Genomic DNA, 27,175 nt, shown 5'->3' on the forward strand with positions numbered 1-27,175 from the left:
TGACCATCTTACACCAACAATGTGAAGCTTGGCAGGCTGGTCACCAGCATGACCATCTTACACCAACAATGTCAAGCTTGGCAGGCTGGTCACCAGCATGACCATCTTACACAAGCTGTATCCCACATGACAGGCTGGTCACACCAGCATGACCAGCTTCCTCAGATGGTCACACCAGCATGTCCACCTGGTGGCCCAACCAGCTACACCAGTGAAGACCAGAAAGAGCTGGAAGAAAACCAGCAAAGACCAGCTAAAACCAGCTACCAGCATAAGCTGGTTTCTAGCTGTTTCGTTGTCAGCAGGGTGATTACAGAGCCAGGGCGGTGTGCAAATACTCTTAGTGGACAGAAGTGTTTTGGATTTTAAAGAGGGACTGCACATTTCAGGTTTTTTTTTTTTTTTTTTTTTTTTTTAAGCATCTCTAGCTGAACATAGAAGCTTACCCAGTGTTTGATGATTGATTTATATGGGCAAATGAGAGCAACACATGGACACTGTAGTATTATCTGTGCAAAACAAATAAAGAATATATTAACATCAAAAGACAGTATTAGAGAGTGCAATGTCTACATGTGAGAGAAATATTAATTAAGCAATAGGGTACAAGTGAGAGTGGGGTTGGTAAAGGATATATCCACAGGTACGGTTCGGCTGCAACCATAAGGCCTGAGGCCGACTGTGACAGGTAACCAGAGCAGTGGGCAGTGGTTAAATTGGATAGGGGCTGTCCGAGGCTCAGTTTCGGCACATCAGCTTATTTTACTGTGTCCAGTGCTGAGCAATGGCACATACTTGGCAGGGGCATTCTATAGCCCCACATAAGAAATTCCAGTTTAATCCCTGGCCAATCCTCTTCCAACGCCACACTATCCTTGTTTGTCCTCACATTCCATTTACTCAATTTTCTCACTCAATACAAATGTAACGTTATGATATCACTGCTCTACGGTGGCCGACAGGTGCAAACGACGTGCAACTTATGACGACACATGTATGCAAATCAACAAAACATGTCCAAATAGACAAAACACAAACAACTTAAGAAAACATCTTCATTTGACAACACTTGCACATAATTTAGAAACCGCGCTGCAAATTCAGACAACATATACATTTCAGAAACGAGCTGCAATTTCACAACACATGCAATTCAGAAACGTGCTACGAAACTCACAAGTGTTTCCAGGGGACACTTAAAAGTGATGAACACCTCTGAACCAGAGCTAGTGAGCAGGGTGGAGCGCGAGCAAGTGAGGAGCAGAGCGAATGGAATTTTGTTGGAGTGCGGAGCGCTTTTTAATTTAGGGGCCGGAGCGGCCGCTCTGTTCCGCTCCAATTTCGCTCCGATACCGCTCACACCATGAGTCTGAGGCAAGCCCAAATCCACCCAGAATGCATTTCTTCCTAATAAAACCAAAATGACCGTTACATTTGAAAAATTGGCCCTTGTAAGCTCGATGATGGGGATGGAGTTAAGGCCTAAACTGATAAGTCATACAAGTGTACCATTCCTACAAAACAACTACCATAAATGGCTGGGATTCTATTTATAGCCGGGCCTCGGATAATAGCCGGGGCCGTGGTCGATTCTGACAAATAAAAGCCGGACCCCAAATACAAGCCGGGGTAATAATTGCCTACCAGTAGGGCTATCAGTCCACGAGCACTAGAAGACATTGTTTCGATTTAACTCAATGAAATAAGAGCTCTTCTTAATACAGTATTTTATATTGTTAGTTGGTTTAATACTGTTACCAATGAAAAGTCGTTGTCCCACACAATGGGTCTCCCCCTTCTGAGCTTGCCAGAGGCTGAAGCAGTAGGCTATTACATTTAAACACAATTGTTGCCTACGAATTTAACTAGATGTACCGCAGAGCGGTACAAAATATGACCGCTGCCCAGTCCAGCACATTTTTTCCACAAAAAGAAATCACGCTGAAAGGCCTATATGATTCTAACTGTCTCACTAAATTGCATTATCCACACTCAATTCTCACTGGTATCTGCTAGACAACAAGTACCAAAACATGATTAGTTCATAGATTTCACATGTAAAATTAATTTTATACAACCCCACCCCCATCTTGCCTGTTCATAATTCTGAGAAATTCTTGAATTGTGTGCATGTACACGTTTATGTTTATGTGTGTGGGTGTGTGTGTGTGTGTGTGTGTGTGTGCGTGCTTGTGTGTTTGCCTGCGTATGTGTGTTTGTGCATGTGCATGCATGCGTACATATGTCTACTGTGTGAGTATGTGTCATACGTATGATTACTGTAAATGTATGTGTGTGCGTGTGTATCTGTTTATGCACATGTGTGCACATGGAATGGGTTAACATGACCCCTGGAGGCAAACATACGGAAAAAATTGGTCATCCTAGGCCCTACGGTTCTCAAGATATTCACAGAAAACTGTGTCTGCCCTACCCTCCTTTCGGGGGGTCCAGTACAGCGGGGGGGCTACAGATCAAAACGAAAAACCGATGGTTCCATGCTATCCATGTGGGGTTAAATGCCCACCAAGTTTCGTGTACCCCGGTCTTTCAGTGTCCCGGGAATCCTTGTTGGTGTACGTTCACTAAATGTACACATAAATTATTTTATTGTAAGGCCCCCCATGAACGAAAGTACACAAAACTTGGCATGCATTCGGAGGGTGTCATAATGATCCTACACTTTCAATTTCGTGCAGTTTTGACCATGTCAGCCAGAGATATTGTGGTGAAAACACCTAATTTTTTGCTTTTTAATTTTTAACTAGGTGGCGCTATACATGAAATAAGAGGTAATGGGATGGGTTGACATGCCCCCTTAAGACCAACATACAAAAAAAAGGTGGACCACCTAGGCCCTACGGTTCTCGAGATATTCACAGAAAACTGTCTCCGGCCACCTACAGGCCAGTTGGTGTATAGTAACATAAATTCATTTATTGTGTGGCCCCCCATGAATGGAATTCGACGAAACTTGGTGTGCATTCAGAGGGTGTCATAATGATCCTACACTTCCAATTTCGTGCAGTTTTGACTATGTTAGGTCACAGATACCTGCGATTACAACACCTCATTTTTACTTTTTTGTGTTTAACTAGGTGGTGCTATACATGAAATGAGTGGTTATGGAATGGGTTGACATGGCCCCTTGAGCTTCGCTGCGCGGCGGTCATAATAAAAAGTAAATCATGTATAATTTTAGAAAATCTTAATTTAGGCTACTTGGATAAGCAATAAGGTTTCCACTACAGCAGAGCGCACGTTCAATGAATCCACCTCCACACTGTCATTATCTGCAGCTTTCTTGGCATATTTGTCAGCCAACTTATTCCCCTCCACCCCTTTGTGCTCTGGGACCGACAAGAAAGAAAACTTAAAACCTGCCTTTTGCATTCCACTAGCCAGTTGTAATATATTGTCTTTCCTGGATGCTGAGGCATACTATAAGCTTAAAAGAGCAGAGCTGGAATCAAATGCTATAACTGCTTGTCTGTTGCACCCACAGCTTTCTACCCATAAAAGGGCAAACCATATAGCAATAAGTTCTCCTGTGTAAACTGCCAAGCCATCTGTTAGCCTTTTAGCTATAGCCAAACCCAGCTCTGGTATCACATGTGCCACATGCACTGGATTTCCCAGGATTGTTTTTTTAAGTGACTGTCCCGGATAATTAATAATATTTCCCGGGACACGAATTGTCCCGGTTTTTGGTGAAAATTAATTTCTGCTTGTTTCAAACGGTGTTGTTCTTGGTTGAGTTTATCGTATCAAATCCTGTGTAGCCTACGTACTACACAGACATAAAAGGCATGCTTTTTGGTGATTGGCAGCAAAAATAGAGACTACATTATTTCTTAGAACTGCCGCGCAACCACAAACCCAGACCCCACTTTGTAGTTACACGCGCCTGTCCTGCTCTGTAGGCTAATATAACAGCAGCAGGGAAAGAAGTCTGTGTCAACGAGTGCATCAGGGCAAATATATAGGTAAGAAACTATAGGAAATGTTTCAACATTGTATTCACCACAAGGGCACCAAGGGACAGAGGGGGTACCAAAATGTAGCCAATAAATAGCTTTACTGCTAACTGCTTTTCTCTCTTCGAAAATGTTCACGATGTCAAAATGCACCAACTTTGTGTTACATGCAAGCAGAGCCCGTCTACGGAGAGCCTGGCCACTCCGTATTAAGTCCCATTGTACCGAATTTTGGTTGCAGTTCCACCAGATTTCCACTGGGGGCGATCGCCATGAGTGCAGAATTAATGGGAGTCAATGGAGCTAGACGGCTAAATTTGTCTCTTTCACCTGATTGTCATTGACAAATCTCAGATTTGATTGTAGTTTGTATCACTTCAACATGGGTTATAGGTCAAAAGTTGAATGAACGAGTACTTATGTCCTTTTGTTTTCTTACAGGTTGGGTCGTTGTTGCCCATAACACGCTAGCATTGTGCTAATGAGTGACGTCATTGATACGTTTGAAAGGCTTTTAAGAACAATAAATTAAAAAATATATAAGAACAATAAGACTTTAAAAAATATAATACTCAACCAAGTGTATTTTCTTTGCCTCCCCTTTCGAATACAATATTCAAATGACTTGAAAAAAAATTACATCCCGAGAAAAGTGGATTTTGAGGGGTACAGCTCCATAAACCTCCATGCATTCTGCACTCGTGGACGAGCGCCCTCATGTGGAACCACAGGAGGAACTGCAACCAGTTCAGAAACCGGAAGTTTTCCGAGAGTGGCAGTTCTCCCCTTATTAGACATTCTCTGATGCAAGGATGATCATGCAGCAGCATCTAACTTGAACGTTACTTACTCTAATTAATTGGGAAACGCATCTTGAGTGCGCACCAGAGAGAGAGATAGACTGGCAGGTTCCAGGTGTCATTGTTGATATCCCCTTTTAATATATGAAACTTATAACTGCTTGTAACAACTTAACATTATGTATAGTATTGTTAATATTGTGTTATCAATGTGGCACAAACAAACAAGGCTAGAGTTTATGGATTAGCCTAATATCTTTCATGTTATTATATAGCCTAAGTTCAACTGCATACAATGAACAGCATGTCTTTAATATTTATAACTTTAGAATTTTTATAATATATAATTTATACTAGATTTTTTTTTGGGGGGGGGGGGTTTGGGTGTCCCAGATTTTCACAAATCAAATGTGGCAACCCTAGTTGGAGTCACTGTCGTAGCTTGCCACCTGTTCACTTTTAAGTGTCCCCTGGAAACACTTCCGTTGTATCGTGAGTTTCGTAGCGCGTTTCTGAATTGCATGTGTTGTGTATTGGCAGCTCGTTTCTGAAATGTAAATGTTGTCTGAATTTGCTGCACGTTTTCTAAATGATGTGCACGTGTTGTCAAATGAATATGAAGATGTTTTCTTATGTTGTTCGTGTTTTGTCTAGTTGCACGTGTTATAAGTTGCACGTCACATGACAATTCAATGCAAAATGAGTGGGGATGTCCTGAGATATCGCTACTCATGGAATGCCTCCTGTTCAATTCAATATTAATAAATAGTTAGACTCAACCTAACTGTTGTATAAAAAGACTAACAATATGATTCATTATAATAACAAAAGACAATAGGTGCTTGTACACTGCCCCAGCAAACTCCAACAAACCATGCGCACCATCAGTCTGGGTTTGTTGGTGTTTGCCATCAAAAGTTGTATCAGTGATAGCAGGAATTCATCACTTTTGTTGATGTTCAAAGAAAACAGAGAGCTAGCTTGCTACTCCCTCCCCCTCCCTCCCGTGCAATTAAAACTCTCCTAAACGCGCATCTCGTCGGTTATTGGTTGAAACACTTTTGTGACTGAACTGTTTTGAGTTTCGTCTTCTTTTTGGGTTTTGGCCACAGAGTCAGAGGAACAGCAGCGATGCGGTGTAAAATGTTAATTTAATTTTAAGGCTTACCAAATCACAGCAAGCAATTACAGGTGATTAAGGGGAATATACTAAACAAAAATGAAAATAGTTCTAAATAGCAATGCAAAAAAAAACTTAGATATGGAATAAACAGTTCTGTTTAACTATGTCAGAGTCACTAGGCCTACACGTCAAACAAACAGGACTGGACTAGACTAGCACTCACCAAAACTGACAAAAAGGTGAACATGAGACAAAATGATAATATTCCTCTATAAACTAATAACAGATTCAAACAAACATGGCATAATAAACACATTCAAATGAGTACATACAGGGACAAACATACAGAGCATCAGGATTGCCCTGCTCCCCCCCCTTAGCGCTACCCACTTGAACGTGGCCAATTCCCTCCGGAACATAATAAACGGTCCATTGTTTCCCGGCAGCACCCTTTTGCTGCCGGACAGTCAGACGGAACAGAATGCAGCAGCAGCGGCCGGTAAACCAACCAAGGGGGCAGGCGAATTCCCGGAAGTAGAAGAATCGACGTAGGCTGGAGGGACCACCTCTCTGCTAACTCCCATAGAAGTCCATTCATTCTAGGATTTTTTTGAAATAGCATAACTTCATATAACATATATCCTGTGTCGATATTGTAGCTTCTGTGTAATCTACATAAACACTACAAAGGCAAAACAGACTCCACTACCTCATCCGTAACGTTGGTTACCCGTAAGAAGAATGGTTAGCTTGTTCGGTTGGAGGGAAGCTATAGCTTTGACGTAAGCTCTCTTTCGCGCCGTAGGGAGATAACCGTATTGTTTGGATAAGAAGCTCAGTCCACCTTACTGTCTATGACGGTAACTCATAAGCAAAACCTAGCATACACGACCGTATGTTAAGGTAAAGCATTACACAGAGGCAACCTAATAATAATAAAAAAAGTAAACCTAATTTTTTTTAAAAACGGCACTAATCATTTCAGAGGTTTTCGATGGATCGGAAAAGTGGAAAGAAGATTAGCTTCAAGGCTATAACTTTTTGTTTTGTTTTTAGCATGACTGTTTTTGAAGATGATCATGTGTGGTAGCTTCAACATTAACACGACTTGGTGAGGATGATATTAATAATAATACATAAATAAATGTTTAACTTTGATGACTTTGAAGGCAAAGGAAGTTTGAGAAGAATTTCTGTGTATCTATTATATGAGTTACAAAATTCAGTTCGATGGATAACGTCACAAAGTTAAGTGTGAGTCTGCGCAGTACTGGGGGGACCAACTGAAAAATCGTTCTATTTGACTCAGTGCCCTCCCATTGAAAACGACGGAGTCTGTTCGTCCATTTCTTTTACTGTCTATGAACCCAACATGCAAACACCTTACACAAAAGTTTGTGCACCAACTTTGTATAAATAAAATGTTATGCATAGTAAATAGTCTTTGTATAGCCGTAAATTCCATGTATTTGGCGCGAGTGACATTGTTTAAAGAGTGAATTTGTTTGTGTGTGCGTGCGTGTATCAAACGTATCCTAACCCATAGTCTATGCCGACAGGGCGCTAGATATGTGCGGTCACATTTGGGTTGCCAACCTTGGTAGCAATTGTTTTTGTTTACAGATCTCGGAGCCTAGGCAGTTGTTTGTCGAGCGTTTTCTTTGATGCATGTGAAAAAAAAGAATGGTGTATGGCAAAAGCCAAAGGAATATTGAAATGTCATACGTGGTCTTGGTATCGCTAAATGGTCTGATGCAAAGCATAGCGTCGGGGCGGTTGTTGGGGTTTCATGTGCGCACTTTTTACATCTTAGTGAGATCGCTTCAACTGTGCCTGTATGTTAGTTGTCGTATTGTGCAGTGAATGTTCACCTTACCTGTGGTATGCCTGTCTTCCGGGGTGGAGGGGTGCAAACAGGAGGGTAGGGGTTTAGGCAGGGGTGTTTAGGACAATTATTATTATGACCGTCGCTAGCGAAGCGGTCATATAGGGATTGTCAAAGTTTTTTTTTTTTTTTCCAGTCATCTACTTCTTCCTACAGTTTTTCCTAAATAACTACCTGAACCGTGGCACCAAGGATGAAGACATTTTTATGGTATGTTGGTTTCAAGGGCCCACATCAACCTAGCCCATAATCTCTCATTTGTGATTTGCACCCCCCCGGTAAAAAATGAAAATGCAATATTATTCTGCTTTAATCGCCCCCATCTTCAGTTAAGATGTTCAGAACTGCACCAAATTTTATGTATATGATTGACCTGGCATTCTCTGGGGGTATGCCAAGTTTCGTAGAATTTCATCCATGGGGGGGTCTAAAAAAATGTAGGTTATGTGTACATTTAGTGACTGTACACTCATTGGCCTGTAGATGGCGGTGCACACATATACACATGCACACACACACAGGTACGCACATACTATTGGTATTAGAACGGCCGATACATATTTACAAATTCAGTAGGATTAAAAGAAAGCCAAATATTCATCATCATCATCATGGCTGCATTTCCAGTATTGGCGATAAGTAGTCGTTTGTCCACTAGATGGCGCATCGTTGCAGTGAGACGTAATTTTGTTGGAAGTTAAAAGTGGGTTGGAAAAACAATGGGCGCTTCCTACAAGGACTGTAGTTTACCGCAGAGAACGTCTAATAAGGATAGGACGATGTTCACATGAAATGTAATTCCCATTTCTTCTTGAAGCCGAAATAAATATGAGAATGTTTATCGGACATGCTTGGTTTTTACTGCAGGTACGTTAATCTTATAATATCAATAAGGACCTAGGTACAATAATGTTACCGTTAGCGTTGGTTGAGTGATGGAGGCAAATTTGATTGCATTTGTAGAAAACTATAAATGCGGTTATACCAAGCAAATTGATAGCAGCACTATAATTGTATCTTTCGACTGTCATTTGTTGCAAGTGCTACAAAAATCATTCTGTGCAATGGAAGATTTACCAACGTTACACCGGTCTGATACAGTTTTGCCTATACATGCGTGAGACTGAGACGCCTGTTTATTTGTTTTAAGTGCATGCAGGGTGTGAGAGGGGAATCGATGTGCTTTGATTCCAGCTTGGTAGTTGTAGTCTGTGAAATTAAAAAGCACGTGTGTGTGAAGTATCCAGACAATGACACCTTCATTTTATTATGGCTGCTTTAGCAACACACCTTAAGCTACTGTGTAGTGGGTCCCATTATCTTAAAAAACATAGTAGCACAAATGTTACTTTTAAGGGCACAAATGAGCACAAACGATTGAGACTATTTTGGGGAAATTTGGTCAAGTATGGGGGGCTGAGTGACGTCACTGGCCAGAAAATGTAGTTTAATTACTTAAAACCCTTAACAGCACAAACGATTTTTTTTTACAGCACAAACCGGCACAAACGTAGCACAAAAGAATAGCAGTGTTTTTAATAATTTTTGGGTAACATGGGGGGCCAGCTTCACACAGGTGGGGCACCTTCATCTTCATCTCACCAAACGAACTGAAAAGGACACTGGATCTAATGTCCACACACAAAAAGGATACTAAATGCATAGCCTACGTTTTGACAATGTAAGTAAAGTATATGTAGCGTGATACAGGCAAATGTAGGAATCCAATAACATCTTAATGTCCAGCAAGGAAACAAATGTTCAATGTTAGAACTACCAAAGAACATATTTTAGATCGATGTTGCAGACCAATTATACTCGCAATATGTAATTGACACTATAATGTAAGCATGCTAACACGTAATAACACTCGTTTTTGGTTTGTTGTAATGTTTCCCGTTCAATAACGCACTCGCTGCTGTCTATCCTATTGAAATAACACGACACGCAAAGAGCTGTTTGGAACTGTTGAAGCGTACGTGAAAAACGTGACCGCGTGGCGGCGACTTCAAAGAGTGTTGCAACTCTGCACCAACTGTCAGTTTCTCAGGCTTTAAGCATACAATCTTATTCTCTTAAGACTACAGATCCTGTTCCACTGCTTCCTCTGTCCACAACTGTTTCAAAATAAAAGTCCTCACCACAATAACTCACTGTTTAACAATTTAACCATTTAAACTATCCACCTATTTAACTGTTCAGCCATTCCAACTATATTAAACCACCACCTACCTAGCTACCAACATAGCAATCACCTCAAGTACCCTAGCAACAGCCTAGCAACCACTTCCACAGTTACAACCTAGCAACCAATAAAGCAACCGAAGAGTTTAACCTAGCAACCAGCTTAGAAACCACCACAACTAACCTAGCAACATCCTAGCAACCACCTCAAGTACCCTAGCACCGGCCTAGCAGTTCCACAGTTACAACCTAGCAACCAATATAGCAACCAACATGTTTACCCTAGCAACCAGCATAGCAACCACCATAACTACCCTAGCAACAGCTTAGCAACCACCTCAAGCACCCTAGCAACAGCCTAGCAACATGGTTAGCATTGTTAACATAGTTAGCATTGTTAGCATAACTGCTAGTAAACATTAGCAGAGTTAGCTAAGTAACATTGTTAGCATAACTGCTAAGAAAGATAGATAGATAGATAGATAGATAGATAGATAGATAGATACTTTATTGATCATGGTTACATGGTTAGCATTGTTAACATAGTTAGCATTGTTAGCATAACTGCTAGTAAACATTAGCTGAGTTAGCTAAGTAACATTGTTAGCATAACTGCTAAGAAAGATAGATAGATAGATAGATAGATAGATAGATAGATAGATAGATAGATACTTTATTGATCCCCAGGGGAAATTCAAGGTCTCAGTAGCATACAGACAACACACACACATTCACTAACAGCAGAAAAAGTAATTAAAAGTATATAATATAAAAACACAACTAAGCAATAAGGACAGTAGAAGATAAAGAATATACTAAATATACTAAAATACAAATTATACTAATTAACACTTAATCTAAATCAATTCTAAAAACAGTATCCACATAGTGGTGATTAATCAATCAAGAGGCACTTGCAATGACTGAGACAGGGACTGAGCCTGTGATTCTCTGTGCATAGTAAGGTAAGGTAAGGTGCTCTGTGTGAGTGGGTGTCATGGTGATAGTGCAAATGAGTAAGTCCAACAGTGCAACAGTGCAAGAATACAGTCTATATATCTATAACTATTTTAAGAAAAGGTATAAGTGTGGCCACAGTTTGGCTGTGGCATGGAGGGAGGGGTTATGCATATGTGCTAATGTGCTAATATAACACGCAAACAGTGAGGCAGAAAGACAGTGGTAAAAAGTGGCTAGACAGACAGTATCCAAACATGGAGGGGGGTGAAGAGGCAGACAGACTATGCAGAGAAGTCTATATCTCCTCTTCCCTTAAGTGAAGCATTGAACAGTTCAATGGCCCTGGGGACAAATGACTTCCTCAGTCTGTCTGTTGTGCAAGGCAGTGAGCGAAGTCTCCAGCTGATCAGGCTCTTCTGCTTAACAATAGTGCTGTGGAGTGGGTGACACTCATTGTCCAAGATGTTGATCAGTTTGTGCAGGGTCCTTTTGTCAGATATTGAAGTGATGCACTCCAGTTCAGCTCCCACTACAGAGCCAGCTTTCCTTACCAGCCTGTCAATTTGCCCCGCATCCTTCTTCTTTGTGCCTCCTCCCCAGCATACCACTGCATAGAAGAGGACACTGGCAACAACAGACTGGTAGAACATCCTGAGGAGCTTGCTGCACACATTGAAGGACTGCAGCCTCCTCAGGAAGTACAGCCTGCTCTGCCCTTTCTTGTAGAGTGCATCAGTGTTGGCTGACCAGTCCAGTTTATTGTCCAGGTGGAGACCCAGATACTTGTAGGTGCTTACCACCTCCACATTGACCCCATCAATGGGGACTGGTAGCAGAGTGGGCTTAGACCTGCGGAAGTCCACCACCATCTCCTTGGTCTTTGAAGTGTTGAGTTGAAGATGATTGAGTTTGCACCATTGTACAAAGTCCTCCACCAGGCTCCTGTACTCCTCCTCCTGCCCGTTCCTGATACACCCCACAATTGCAGCATCATCAGAAAACTTCTGCATGTGGCATGACTTGGTGTTGTAGCAGAAGTCAGATGTGTACAGGGTGAACAGGACTGGAGAGAGTACAGTTCCCTGTGGCGCTCCGGTGCTGCTGATCCCGGTGTCAGAGAGACAGTTCTTCAGTCTGATGAACTGTGGTCGCTCGGTCAGGTAATCTGTAATCCAGGTTACCAGGTGAGTGTCCACACCCATCTGCAAGAGCTTGTCTCCCAGTCTGAGGGGTTGGATGGTGTTAAAAGCACTTGAGAAATCAAAGAACATGATTCTCACAGCACTTTTCCCCTTGTCTAGGTGAGAATGTGTCCTGTGTAGAAGATAAGTGATGGCATCGTCCACGCCCACTTTCTCCTGGTATGCAAACTGTAACGGGTCTAGTGCATGGCGTACCGGGGGTCTGAGCATACCTAAGACCAGTCGCTCCATTGTTTTCATCACGTGATGTAAGAGCGAACGGTCTGTAGTCATTAAGTTCACTAGGGTGTGGCTTCTTAGGGACAGGGGTGAGACATGATGTCTTCCACAGTGTTGGAACTTGTCCAAGGCCTAGACTCAAATTGAAGATGTGCTTCAGTGGCTCCCCCAGTTCAGCAGCACAGGCCTTGAGTAGCCTTGGACACAGTCTGTCAGGCTCCGCTGCCTTATTGATGTGCAGTTTCTTTAGTTGAACTCTCACTTGATCTGTTGTGATGATGGGGGTGTAAGGGGAGGGGAGGGGGAGGGGTGCATTTGGGATCTGTGTGTCTGATGGCTGTTGACTGAGGTCGTTTTCACCTCATTGTTCGTGATCGCCATGTGGGGGAGGGGTGCAATATCCAGTGATGGTGGGGGTACGATAGCCTGTGATGATGGAGGCGAGTGTTGCACTGGTATTGAGGGGGTGTGGGGGCTGGGGGATGACCACCTCCTTGATGTCCCTGTCAACGCTGCCAGAGTCGTGGACACCTCAACAGGCACAGGCAAGGAGGCGTCAGGCAGGGGCAGGGCGTGAGGTGATGGTGGCTTAGGTCGTTGGGTGTCATTATATTATTTTTATAATTTAAATAGTGATTAACTGTTTAGCATGAACAGTAGCTTTAAAATGGTTTCATCAGATTGTAATTTAAGCGATTTTTGAAATGTCAAAGTTTTTTATTTTAAATTTAAACTTCCATAATTCATTTTTAATATTTTATTACGATGTATGTAAATAGTATGTTTAAATTATAAATAAATAATATAAATACATTTATTATAAATAAAGTGTACTTCTTGTCCCCCAATACATGCCACTTTCAAGCAAGGAAAACGTGTCTCGCCACAGTGCGCAAGCAAAGTCCTTTTAGGCAAGTCCCTCCACTCAGCGGCCATATAGCAACGCTTTTTGGTCACTCATCGGGCATCCTACTCAGCAGAAATGCGCGTGCGCAAGGCTTCACGACACCAATCTTGCTCCAGTGGCGAGTTCACATCGCATGATTGGCAAGATGTCTTCTCTTGCTCCAGTGGAGAGTTCACAACACATGATTGGCAAGATGTCTTCACAACACACCATGTGATTGGCTCAATGTATTCACATCACACCACATGATTGGCTCAATGTATTCACATGTTTTGCTGAGGGAGGGGTGGGATATGTGTAGACAACGGCGTTACAAACTAACCCCATACATTTCTATGGAGGATTTTTTGAGTGCTGTGTCTCCTCATTAGAAAGTCTCTGGCGCAAGTGAATGCAGATCCTGCTGTTGGTTGGTTGTTAAGATGATGATGATCATACCCACTCTTTCACTCTCTTAATCTCTCTCACACACACTTTGGGCCCTATTTTAGCGATCTCAAACGCATGGTCACTAGCGAATAGCGTAAATACATTTAGGGGTTTGTCCAGGCCACATTCAGGGTGGTTTTGTTATCAAATGTCGGGCACCTGGCACAAAAAGGCAGCTCTTATGTTTCTTAATCAGTCATGGGTGTAATTTGGGTGTAACATCCTTTAAACCAATGAGAATGACATCTGTCATTCCCTTTAACAGCAAGCAGTGCAACTTCAAACATCGCATCAGTATTTTGATAGTCAGCGAAGCATTTGAAGGAATCTGCTTGCATGCAAGACCGTATGAAACAGGTATTACACTAAACCATGCTTTACTAAAACCTAGCAGATTATAGGCTTCACACATCTGCATTCGTCTGTTATTTGAACGCATAGGGAAAGTGAAACTAACTTCATCGTGGTGTCATAGTCAACGACAAAACAGTTATACACAGTTAATTACTTTCACTATTGACCGACAATCTGTTACCATTGAAAACTTGACAAAATCAACACTTGCACCAATAATGTTCAAATGACTGAATAAAAAACCTAAGGACATTTATCCTGCAGAGGAGTTGCTGCTTACATCTCGTGACAGTGCGTCTTCAGCTGTGCTTCATATGCACCTTTCGCTGTAGACAAGGTTTTCCCTGGTCAGTGGTGTAATGTTTTTTAGATGGTGTAAGACAACGATTTTTAGATCATGTGTCAGACCTTATGTCGGTAACTGCCACACAATGTTTAATAAAAGTGAAGTGTAAGATAGGAAAAAGCTTTGCGTCAGGACAATAATACGGTTTGCGCTGGGTTTTGGGTTTTGTGTCGCAAAATAGGGCCCTTTATCTCTCTTATCTGTATGAGAACTGAACTGAAATCCAATAGGTTACACAGGTTAACACAGATTAATCCTGTTTCTTCATTGATGTTATGAAATGATTTTTGATATAGAATGTGATGAATGATATGAATATATATTAAAATATCAAATTCAGTTTACCTTGATGCCTATTTTCTGTGTCAATTTTTTGTCCTATTGCTGTAGACGTTTTATGGTCAGTTGGTGTAACCGATTTATGTCAGTTGGTGTAACCAGTATTTTGTCTTAAAATACTAAAATTGTACAAAAAATGTATATGGATAATGATTTAATACTCTACCATACTGTAATAATGGCTGTTTAAACCATTTTTTCTGAAATGGTCAAAGAATAGACATAAAACAAGATGGTTTCAGTACAATGAAAACCCCATATCATTTAAATTTAGAAATAAATATAATAAAACATATTCTCATAGGATATTACTAAATAAACTACTAATTTCATGACAGCAATTGCATGACCTCTAGGAGGTGTGAAATATTAGATATTTGTCATTTTTGTGGTTACACCATTTGACAATTTAACAGGCTGTCAGTTCTATCTTTTGTAAAAAAAAATAGTATAAACATCATATTGAATAATATGAATACAACAGAAAATACAAAGTATACACTTTAACAAACCTCAGGCATGTTTTGTTTTAAAGTTTTAAACATATTTTTGAATTTGTCATCTTACCAACCCTTATCTGTCACTGACCCACAAACAACTGTACAGTACAATTGCAGTATAACTGTTTAACTTGTTTACTTTTGTCTTTTAGGTTACAGTGTTGATGACCGTGTTTGTGCCTGTCTGTGTGCACACCTGTCAACCATACATCATGGACAACATTGCTGACAATATTGCTAGCACCATTCTTACAAACATATATCAACAGATCTGTGTACATACCTTTGAACTATACTGAGACTTATCCTGAAATCTACTCTGAGACTTGAGACATAACTATATTGATGCGTGACAACTGTACTGACATCCATATAAAACAAACATACAGTACCTGTGAATCATATCTGTCATTCATTCATACCTTTCAATTATGCTGTGAAATCTGTGAAACTTATCTGTGCTGTTTGAAAATTAAGATTCTAACCTAAGTTCTGTCTAAAACTGATCATCTGAAGGGCTGGCTTTTTTATTCTTCAGTCTATATCACCATCAAACTGTTACCATTAACTGAAATCTCTAGCTGTTGCTGCATGTTCAGAATTACCACTGGTAAATATCTAAATATATATATTTTGGTTTCAACAACTTAGAATTTTAAGTGTTAAGTGATCATTAGTGTATTCTTAGTATCATTCTGCTGTTGTTTCTACTGTACTATATTAAAACAAAGAATATTGATCAATATTGAATTAACAATTTATTTGTACTAACTGTCATATACTCTAAGCTAACATCTAACCTAGTAAGTGGTTTTCAAGGATATTGTCTATGTAATCTCAGTAATCATACTGTAAGTAATTTGTATTTTAATACATTGTTTTACACAGCAGCCTTTTTGCATTTACATGCAATGGTAATTCCTTCCTTGGAATTTTCTAGTTAAACATGATTCCTGGAATGCGTCAATGTGCTACGTTTTTATGTGGTGGGGGTACGCAAGCCGAGTCAGGATGTAGGTGGTGGTACACAGGAATAAAAGTTCGGGAACCGCTGCTCTATGGCAAAGCATGTTCATAATCCGGTTTTGAGATCCTAGCAAATTCCTGCATGGTATCCAATTCAAGGCTCACATTGCATCCCAATTCGACAAAGAAACACTTTTTTGCCTTTACTTTGTTCATTGTAATGCAGTAAAAAGTTGTTGTAGAGAATCATCATGAGTGCACACACAGGCTAACGTGCAAGCTCGGGTTAAATAAATAATAATAAATATATATATATTAGGGCTGTCAAAATAACACGATTAATTTCGATGAATTAATTTTAGAAAAAATAACGCATATTAAGTGGTGATTCGTCAGTCACCATTAGACCAGAGACGGTTGAATCTTTGATTAGACCAGAGCCCGTTTACGGAGAGCCGGATCACTCCCTATTAACTCCATTGTACCTGCAATCTGTTGCAGTTCCGCTAGGGGCGATCACGAATAAGTGCAAAAACAATGGGGGTCTATGGAGCTAGACGGCTAAATTTGTCTCTTTCACCTGGTTGTCGTTGAAAAATCGAAGATTTGATTGTGGTTTCTGCAAGCTCACTATGGATTATAGGTCAAAAGTTGAATGAACGAGTACTTACGTCCTTTCGATTTCTTACAGGTTGGGTCATTGTTGCCCACAACACACTAGCTTTCTGCTAATGAATGACGTCATTGACGCATTTGAAAGGCTTTTTAGAACAAATAAGTGACTCAAAAAATATTTCAGCGGTGTGTATTTTCTCTGTCCCCTCTTTCACATGCAACATTCAAATTTCTGGGCAAAAAAATATATCCCGAGAAAAGTGGATTTGAGGGGTACAGCTCCATAGACCTCCATTAATTCTGCATTTATTCGTGAGCGCTCTCATGTGGAACCAGAAAAGGAACTGCAACCAGTTCAGAAACCGGAAGTTTCCCGAGAGTGGCGGTTCTCCCCTTATTAGACATTCTCTGATTAGACTCTAAAACTAGATGTACCGCATAGCGGTACAAAATATGACCGCCGCTCAGTCCTGTACATCCATTCCGTGAAAATAAATCATATAAATGAATTTGTCTCCATCTTCTACTCCATCCCCCACTCTTGAAACTTTTGTGTATGCTTGTTTGGAATGTGTGTTTGCGGGCCGCACACAAAGTAGCCTACTGGCGCTGCAAAGGTGAATAGATTTGTAGCACTTGCCAAAAAATGTGTAGCATTGTTATAAAACCTTTAAAATATCTAAACAATCACAAGTAGGGCAGTTCATCACAGTCCATCCATTGCAACTGGACTGATGAAAGGTACACCTGTAGGCTACATTGTATTTGGGAAAGGCAGAAGGTAGCAGCATAATGTATTTATTTATTTATTTATTATTAAACAAAACAATCCCTGTCAGTTCCATGCAGTTTTCAACAGCTATCAAGAAGAGAGGTCATGTCATGGATTTTTGTGAATGTTTCTTCTTCTACATATGCATAAGTTTAGTCATCTAGTTCATATGATATTCAGCTTTATTGTCAATGCACAAATTAAATACCAGTAGTCTAAAACAAAATGCCGTTTTACCCAGTGGTGCAAATAACTGACATGTCCAAAAGGGCCTTCATGAAATGTGTTGCTAGACTGTTCATACACATTTTAACGGGCCAAGTTGAAGAGCTACTGTCCGTTATTGTTTGTGCAAATAATATGCTGATTCATGTTCCCTTGCATTTTGCAACTATGAGGTCCATGGTTAGTCTGGCTTTCGCCAGACCAAGCTCAATCTTTTAAGAAATCAAAAAGGAATCGCCGGCAGTTCACCCAGCCTAGTCCATTGTAGGCGCCCAATAGAAATATAGTTTAATTTTGCAATTGAGATATCCAGAGCTATTGTAAATGCAAAACATTTTGCATTTACAATAGCTCTGGATGCATTGTAAATGCGGTTTCAGAGCTATTGTAAATGCAAAAATGCATAGAGGGAGTTATGACAAAACCGTGACTGTTAACAAACTATAAGCTAAGGTATATAGTTATTACACAACATAAATTGTCACTAGGCTACGCTGGCGACCCAAATAAAATCTCCTTTGGGAACCAATGGCTTACAGTATCAAGCGGACTTAAGCTGCCACCTCTTGGCGAAAAGTTAATAGTTTTGCATATCAGTACTAATACATTTCAAGCAGCTGTGTGAATCACGGAAAGCGACACTTCTAAATGGAACCCAAACCACTGTACAGTAGCTCAAGGTCTATGGCTAAAGCAGCCATAATGAAAGCGTTATCATTGTTTGGATACTTCACACACACGTGTTTTTTAATCGCATAGACTACTACTACCAAGCTGGAATCAAAGCAAATCGACTCCCCTCTCACACCCTAAACACACACTTCGAACAAACAAAAAACGTCTCAGTCTCACGGTATAGCCATAGGCAAAACTGTATTGGACCGGTGTAACATTGGTACTAAATCATCCATCGCAAAGAATGATTTTTGTAGCACGTGCAACAAATATGTGTAGGTACAGCCCTGCCCTGGATACATCTCTCAACGTGCGCTTTAAAACATTTGGTTTAAATGGAGATGTAGATCACGGGTGCGTTAATAAATCTACATTGCGGCGAGTTGACACAAATTATTCACTTTGACGAATTTATGTAGTTTCAGTCCTAGTTACTTTACTTTGAGCCATGCTCTTCCTTACTTGAATCACCTTTGAAAATAGAGGGTTGAAGTAGCCTATATGGGTGTTTGGGAATGAACGTTGACTCAGATGCTTTTTGAGACTTTGAGCTAAATTTCCCAGCCGGACGATGATGCATCCTAAACTAGGTGTTTAGGATGCATCATCTGGTTATCTTTCAGGTAGCCTATATTTTCCATTAGAAAACCATCACGTAGCGAACGTGTTATGGCTAACTCACTTAGCTCCTGTTAGTAGCCTAGGTTATGGTTATAAGCAAATGAGATGACAGTCGAAAGATGCAATTAGTGCTGTTATCAATTTTCTTGGTAGCCTATAACCGCATTTATGGTTTTCTACAAATACATCAATAATCAAATTGTCCATCTCGGCAGCTCCATGCTGCTTTTCTCCGCGACCCAACTCCACCTCCTATTGGGGCCTCCTCAGTGGCAGTGCTGGTTCCTGTCTGGTCGGAGTGCTGTCAGGCTTCCCTGCTGTGAATATACCCTGAAGGTAAAGCACCTGCACCTCTACAAATCTCCTCAGGTTTTTAAGGTTAGTACTGAATGTTTTATCTTTAATTATTAACATTTTAAAAAAAGTACACTGAAATCGCATTATTAGGCCTCTGTAGGCTACTGTTAAAGGAACACGCCACCCAATGTCAGTAGTAATATATGTTCTTACCTTAACTTTCACGAGTTGAGTCATAGCTCTCCCGTGTCGGTACGTGCAATCAAACGCTCTGGTGCGCGGCGCGAATGTGTTAGCATGTTGCTGTGCTAGCGGGCTCAGACGTAGCCATAGAGGGAGGAAGATAGCAGTAATCAAAAACATCCACGTTTTCCCTACTTAAATACAGTTGCATGAGTAGTTGATAAAAATGTGTAAGGTCACACAACATGAAACGTGGCGATTTTCCAAGCGAATAAACAAGAGAACTACTCTTTGAATTCCACAGTTCCCTGTATGTCCAAACACTTTCACAAACAAGCTCTGTCTACACTGTTGTGTAACCTTATTGCAAATGTATGAAAACATTAAATTACAGTACAATCCACAGTGACTAAAGTTTTTTTTTTTTTTCATTTGACAGGTGCCTCTTCAAGATAAATCCGGACAAGGGATCAAAAGTGGAGCGGAACGCCACCAAAAGAAAACTTGCAGTCAGTCCAAAGGTTCTCACACTGATCACCAGAATTGCAGACTAAGAGTGGAGGGAATAAGAAGTGCTCACAAGTTATGGATACTTTGTCCAAGTTACAGACTGTTATGGATTAATATCCAGTGAGGTTTCATTTATCTATTATGTAGCGTTATCAATTTTGTGGATTACTTGACCAAGATATGGATGCCTTGGATAGAGTATGGATTTATTTCCAGAGAGGTTTGACAAAGTTTGTCATCAATGTTTTGGATGTATGGTTAATTGATCCAGGTTATGGAAACCTTAGATAGAGTATGGATTCATTTCCAGTGAGGTTTAATGTAAGTTTGTAATCCATATATGGTGACTATGGTGACCAAGTTATTTATTACTATATATTATTACTTTTTTTTTGTTTGTTTGCAAATTATTGTTGTATACTGTTACTTTACATCTAATATAAAGTAATATACAGCCTTTTTACATAAAACAATGCCATTAAAACCAACTAAAAGCGCATTTCTGTACATTTAAACATTATTATTCATATTACAATGTTAATTTACCATCTTTATGGGTAATTTCATTGTTTTAAAACAAAATGTTTAAGTAAATGTTAAAAACAAATGTAAAATAACTAAATATGCATTTGATGTGATTTAAAAATAAAAGTAAATTATTGCAATTGTAAACCCAAGACGATGTTTTTTACATGTTTTGAAAGATGAATCACATTATTTTATGTCCATTTACTGTTATATTACGTCAAATATAAATGATTATACAACCTTTTTCCATTAAAAACCAGCTAAGAACAGCACATTTCTTTAAATTTAAGCAGTATTATTCGTAATACAACATTTATTTACCATATTTATTGGTAATTTCATTGTTTTAAAATGTGACTGTTTCTAATTAAACATTAAAAACAACATGAAAATAAGGCAAAATCTTGTTAAAATTACAACTACAAACTGTATTTTAATTATGGAAAATAACCGTATTTTTATGAGAAAGTAATTATCTGTTATTTCACAGTATTTTTCTGGCACCCCAGCTGCCAGAAAATTACCGTTTTTTTACTTTTTTTTTTTTTACAGTGTAGCCGTAAAAGCTCTGAAAACGTTGCTACCATTTCCCACCACGTATCTATGCGAGGCCGGGTTTTCGGCAATGACTGCAACTAAGACCAAATTGCGCAATCGACTGGACATTTCAAACACACTGAGGGTGTCACTGTCTTCCATCACCCCCAGATGGAACCTTCTTGTTGCAGGGAAACAAGCACAGGGATCCCACTGATTATATTCGTAGGCCTAATGCACGTTTAGTTCCCATGTTTTGTTCCCATATTTTGTTAAGCATGTTCACACTTATAGATGTAGCTTCAAGTTGTTCAATATTCATAGTTCATATTGTTAAATTTTCACTTCTTCAAGTTCACGTTTTTCACATGTTTAAGAGATCGTTACCTTCACTGTTCAACTGTGCTAGTTCTTTTCAAGTAATGCGCATGCATTATTAGTTAGCCGGCATGGCTAAAAGGTGCTTGAGTGAGGCGTGTGTTAGTGTTTCTCGCTCGTTCATTTAGTGTTTCTCGCTCGTTCTCGCTTCTTACGGGACTTCCTGATTCAGACACTGCTGGAACGCTAGTGCAGATCTTGCAAGGCTGGTTTTCCGCTAGCAGACGGTAGAGGGAGCAGGGAAAGCTGTGATTCTCACCACAATAGGTCATTTAACCATCACAATGATTTCTAAACTCATTTATTACAAACTAAACTGTGTAAAAATGTTACATAGGGGGTCTTTAACCTTCATAAGTTAACATTCATATAATATGTTCATATAATATATTCATAAGTTAACCTTCATATAATTGTGATATTTGAATTTTCATCAATTTGTCATTCTACTCACAATTAGCAGTGTTTTTATGGTCAAGGATGTCCCACTCATCACGTGACTGTGGCAACCATCAGCAATCATTTCCTCATGTTGTGGACTGCCTTGCACAAAGAGAAAAGCACAAGATCCAATTAACAGTTTAAAAACATGTCAGCCCAACCTTAGAACAGCTGGATTTAATATACCTGGATTTAATATACTGTACACAGACAATGTAGGCTGTTATGCTTTTGCGGACAACCTCACAATTTCTTCCTCACAGTTTCTTCTAAACACTCTCAGGGCCCTATCGTGACAGTCAAAAGCGCATCGTCACTCGTCAAAGGCTTATTCAAATTTAGTAGGATGTGTCCAGTCCACATTGGGAGGGTTTTCGTTATCAAACGTCGAGCGCATGGCGCAACAAGGTGTTCCTAGGTTTTTTAATTAGTCATGGGTGTGTTTGGGGCGTATAACATAATTTAAACCAATGAGAATGACATCTGTCATTCCCTTTAACGGCGCAAAGCGCGATGTCAAATAAATGCACCGGTATTTTGACATTCAACGGCGCATTTGAAGGAGGCTGCTTGCGAGACCGTATGGAATAGTCATTCCACTAAACCATGCTTTACTAAAACCTAGCATAGCCTTCATGCATTTGCACTCCTCTATTATTTGAACTCATTGGCAAAGTGAAACTAACTTCACCTTGGTGTCAGTCAACGACAAGACAGTTATATGCAGTTACTTTCACTATTGACTGACAATGGGTTACCATCGAAAACATAGGCTGGAAAAAGCAACACTTACCCTAATATTGCTCAAATGATTAGAGGAGTTGCTTATATCTCAGATAGATAGATAGATAGATAGATAGATAGATAGATAGTGACAGTGCATCTTCAGTTGTGCTCCATACGTGTCTCTCGCCTCTCCCCTAATCACTTTTAACCGTCATTACCAATTTGCAAATGATGGTGAATAACTACTCATCATGAGATGTACAGTATTTCGTAATATTTTTATTCTAATTATGTTTCCTATTGTAATTGTGCAATTTGTAATGTTTTGCTTGGATGTGGCTGGTGTGCGTTCATGGATGATATGTGCACCCGCCAATATGACTGTTGACAATGCGCTTTTAAAATAACATATAAACAACTCGCTATAGATTTCGGACCAGGTGTACAATAGCGATTTTTAGACAATGCGCTAAGCCACTCCCTAAGTTGTTAATTGCCACATCCCTGGGCACATTGTTTAAAAATGAAACGTGCAAAATAAGAAATTAAACTTTGCGCGGGGTGGAAAACGAGTTTTACGCCATGCGCCAGTGTGCAAAATAGAGCCCTCAGCCAGGAATGAGTGAAACGAATTAGTGAAAACACCAGCATTTGAGGACAATTGGGGCACATGCTATTCAGTGGCACCAGCAGACATTTTTGACAGGGGTGGTCAGGGGAGGCCTTTGCAAATCTTGGGATGGCACGCCAAAACAAGGGGGGGGGGGGGGGGTGATTTAAATTAATAATAATATATCACATATAATATATTAGGACACATAAGAAGAGTTTTAAATGATTATTTTGTCTTCGGAACTGTAATTGGGTAACTGTTTTTTACTCAATCAAAAAACACAACTGCAATTCTATTGATATTACCTGAGAAACACAATTAAGTAACATGACTTATTAATGTTTACAAAAATGGATTTATAGCGTTTTGGAAAAGAGCTCTTCATATGCTAGGCTATATGGTTTTCAAGACAGTCTAGCCTACCCATATCTGGGAAAGTATGATGTGATCAGCCTTTGGGAAAAATACTTTGTGCTGCATCCATGCCACCTGAAGCATGCTATTCAAAAGCTGATATCTATTCAAAAGCACAGTTGATCTGTGCATGTCATGACCAACTTTTGATTCTTTGATTTGGAAAGCAATTTATTATTTTGGGCTGCTATTAGAATATATAAAAATTTCAGCCCAAAGTTGGATAACATGTAGAATTTTGCTGCAATTTCAAAACCGGATTACCCGGGACCCGCTTACTGTACAGAGGAATGCTTCATATCCCCGCGTTCGGTAAGGTCTGCTGTTTATTTTGATATATGGTTTGCTATGTTTTGATGGTTTGCTATGGTGTTTGTGAGATATAACACAGAGTAATTGGTGTGGAGATAGACAAAGTGCTGTGTGCACAATGGGAATATGATTAAATGCCATATATATCCAACATTTATCACAACACCTAGCCGCTAATATCATGGGAAAGCTCAGGTTCTGCTCTTTCACGTGATATCTGTGTTATTTATGTGTGATCCGTGAGAAATTCAACAGAGAATAATGGGTGTGAATTTGGACACATTTTGCATCCGTCGGCCACATAGCCAGGGGTGGCCACAGGGGTGGCCAGAGTTTATGTTGTGGTGGTCGTGGCCACCCCTGGCCACCCCTTGATGTTATTTGCAAACTATTTCCTGTCCTGTGTTCTATCTTTTCCAGTACAAGCAAAGCTAACCTCCACCTAAGCACAATCAGAGCCCGTTTACGGAGAGCCGGATCACTCCCTATTAACTCCATTGTACCTGCAATCTGTTGCAGTTCCGCTAGGGGCGATCACGAAGAAGTGCAAAAACAATGGGGGTCTATGGAGCTAGACGGCTAAATTTGTCTTTTTCACCTGGTTGTCGTTGAGAAATTGAAGATTTGATTGTGGTTTCTGCAAGCTCAATATGGAATATAGCTGCAAGCAGCAATGAGGGGGCCAAGCAGAATAGGCCAGAGTAGCCACGGCGACAAGACAGAACTCAGACACCCGCGATCAACACTTTCAACAAGTGTCACATCAAAACATAACTGACTTTGTTGGGCTGAAACAGGGCTGAGTATTGCTTCCGCCTCCGCCAGCCAGCCCCCCCCCCCCCCACCTAATGGAACATGTTGTCATCAGTTTCACATCAAAAAATAAAAGATCGATAAAACAAATCAGCAACTACAGATCAAAATGCAATATTGTTAATTACCCCCTACAGGTCAAAGGTCACCAAATGTTTTGTGCGTCCTCCTAATGGGGTCATGAATCTATGTAGTAAGTTTGGTTATGATTCATAGTAGGGTTGATGAGATATGAGCTTATTTCCTGTTTGGCGGCTTCGCCACCAATTTCGATTGGCTGTTACGGAAGACTACTTTTGTCAATTGTTCCAGAAAGCAATATATTGATAGGTTATGGTTTGAAGATGGTCTGTGCCAATTTTGGTGAAGATCAGATGAAATTTGTGACCTGTGAAAACTTTTTGATGTTTTTGATTAAATCCAATATGGCGGCCGAATCAATTATGATGACATCACAAGTTGGCCTGGGTTGGCCTAAGGACCTCCAACAGTATTACCTGAAACCACTAGTGCATTTTAATTCTAAGCACAACAGCAGCTACAGGCCAAAAGGCATGTTTTTAATTACAGCGCCCCCTAGAGGTCAAAGGTCGCCAGATTTCTTGAGCGTCCCCCTGATTGGGTCCTGAGTACATGTACTAAGTTTGGTTATGACAGATGAATGGGTTGCTAAGATATGAGCTCACTTCCTGTTTGGCGGCTTCGTTGCAAATTTTGATTGGCTGTTACGGGCGAACGGTAATACTTCCGAAGACGAAAAAGTGATAACTTTTGTGAGGCTTGGTCTGAAGATGATCACAACACGCTGCGTTGAACTCGGCTTGGTCCAAGGATTCCAACGATACCTGACTTTTGAAAATCGGACCAACAGGTCAAAAGTTACGTGCATGAACGCACGTCCAACTTTGGCCTGTTGGTGGCACTAGAGGGTTCGAGTTGCCGACATGAAACTTGGTGACATGAATCATGGGACCGTCCCCAATCAGTGTGCCAAATTTCCCAACTTTTCCAAGAAAAAAAGGAAAGTCTGTGTTAACTTAGTCCAACTCAGTCCAATTGGTTGAAAAATGTCCAAGGGCAGATGATGACGCACAGCTGTGTCTTGTCCACAGCTATGTCTTGTCTGTGTCTCTGTCCCGGAGGATTTAACGTTAATGGTAGGCCGAGTAGGCTGCAGTCTTGAAATCATGAGATGGGTATGTGATGATGTGGGGCTATTTTAATTCTAAAGGCCAAGGGAACTAGCCTGGGTGCCAGCCTAACTTAGTCCCGCCCACAACATTGGAGGTCGGGAAGTTCGGTCTGGCATTGCTCCATTGTGGAGAAACTATGCTCGTCCCAGACCTGGACGGACCAATCAAATCGGGCTTTACTATGATGAACAGGTGAGCAACAGTGCCTCGTCTATCACGTCATCTGAGCACTCTTAGGTTGATTATGTTTGCAACAAAAAAACGCTGTGGCTAGAAGGAGACAGATGGCTTCTAAGACCCCATATGGAAATATTGCATATTATTTCAATGAGGTTGTATCACTGAAAACGATTATTTCTGAAAACTTTGGCCAAAGTTGAGATGTGGGAAAACTCATGGTTTCACATTCATCAAGGGAAAACAGTGTGTTGCAATGACATGTTGTTCCCTCGTTCGTTTGAAATCTCTGATTGACCACCTGTTTGAAGGATGAGAGATATAGGCTATACATTTTTTTCCTAATAGCCTACCCTACTACGTATCTCTTAGATTTCGCTAATAAGTGTTGCAGGAGATATTGACACGTATGACAACGTCAGGCTACAAGGGAACTTCAGTTCAGTCAGAACAAACATATTGGTCAAGAGAAAATCAACATTAAATCAATATTTGCCAGGGGTATGAATGTCTAGAGAATAGGGACACCCCTGACCTCATTATTTGATCCTGGCTACAGCCTTGCTTAGTTGACAGCTGCTCTGAACTCTACCAATTCCAGTTACATTTCCTGCTCTTTCTATCGTCAGCAGCTCCAGGGGCAGACTCAATGCTCTGGGGCAAACAAACTTTTTATCGATAGTTTTCCTCTTCAGTGAGCAATTACTGGCTCTTGTAACAGAGATGGCTGTTTACTGTCCCTATAGTTTACAGACACACAGAACAGTGGGCATGGAAATTAAGTATTAAACTCTGGCGACAACTGCTTCTCTCTGTTACATCGCCATACCCAGAATGGCTTGCATGTCTTTAAACACCACAAAACAACACAATAATACATTTTACGTACAAATATGAATTTGCATACTTGTGTACGTGTTACATTTTGAATTTGACTCTCCTATCATGAAAATT

At 40.3% G+C, this 27,175-nt stretch overlaps 1 protein-coding gene across 1 annotated transcript in view; it reads right to left on the minus strand.

Annotated features, from left to right (window-relative positions):
• LOC121705284 (cell wall integrity and stress response component 3-like) overlaps positions 1–27,175 on the minus strand; it is a 58,288-nt gene that overhangs the window by 26,162 nt on the left and 4,951 nt on the right. The window contains exons 2-3 of the mRNA XM_042086181.1: positions 21,987–22,075; positions 447–509 (exon numbers count right to left, since the gene is read on the minus strand). Of these exons, the coding sequence (XP_041942115.1) occupies positions 447–509; positions 21,987–22,055 (132 nt within the window). The 5' untranslated portion in view covers positions 22,056–22,075. The remainder of the gene's footprint in view (positions 1–446; positions 510–21,986; positions 22,076–27,175) is intronic.

The sequence above is a fragment of the Alosa sapidissima genome, chromosome 3, assembly GCF_018492685.1.
Source record: "Alosa sapidissima isolate fAloSap1 chromosome 3, fAloSap1.pri, whole genome shotgun sequence".
In the NCBI taxonomy this organism is placed as follows: Eukaryota; Metazoa; Chordata; class Actinopteri; order Clupeiformes; family Clupeidae; genus Alosa; species Alosa sapidissima.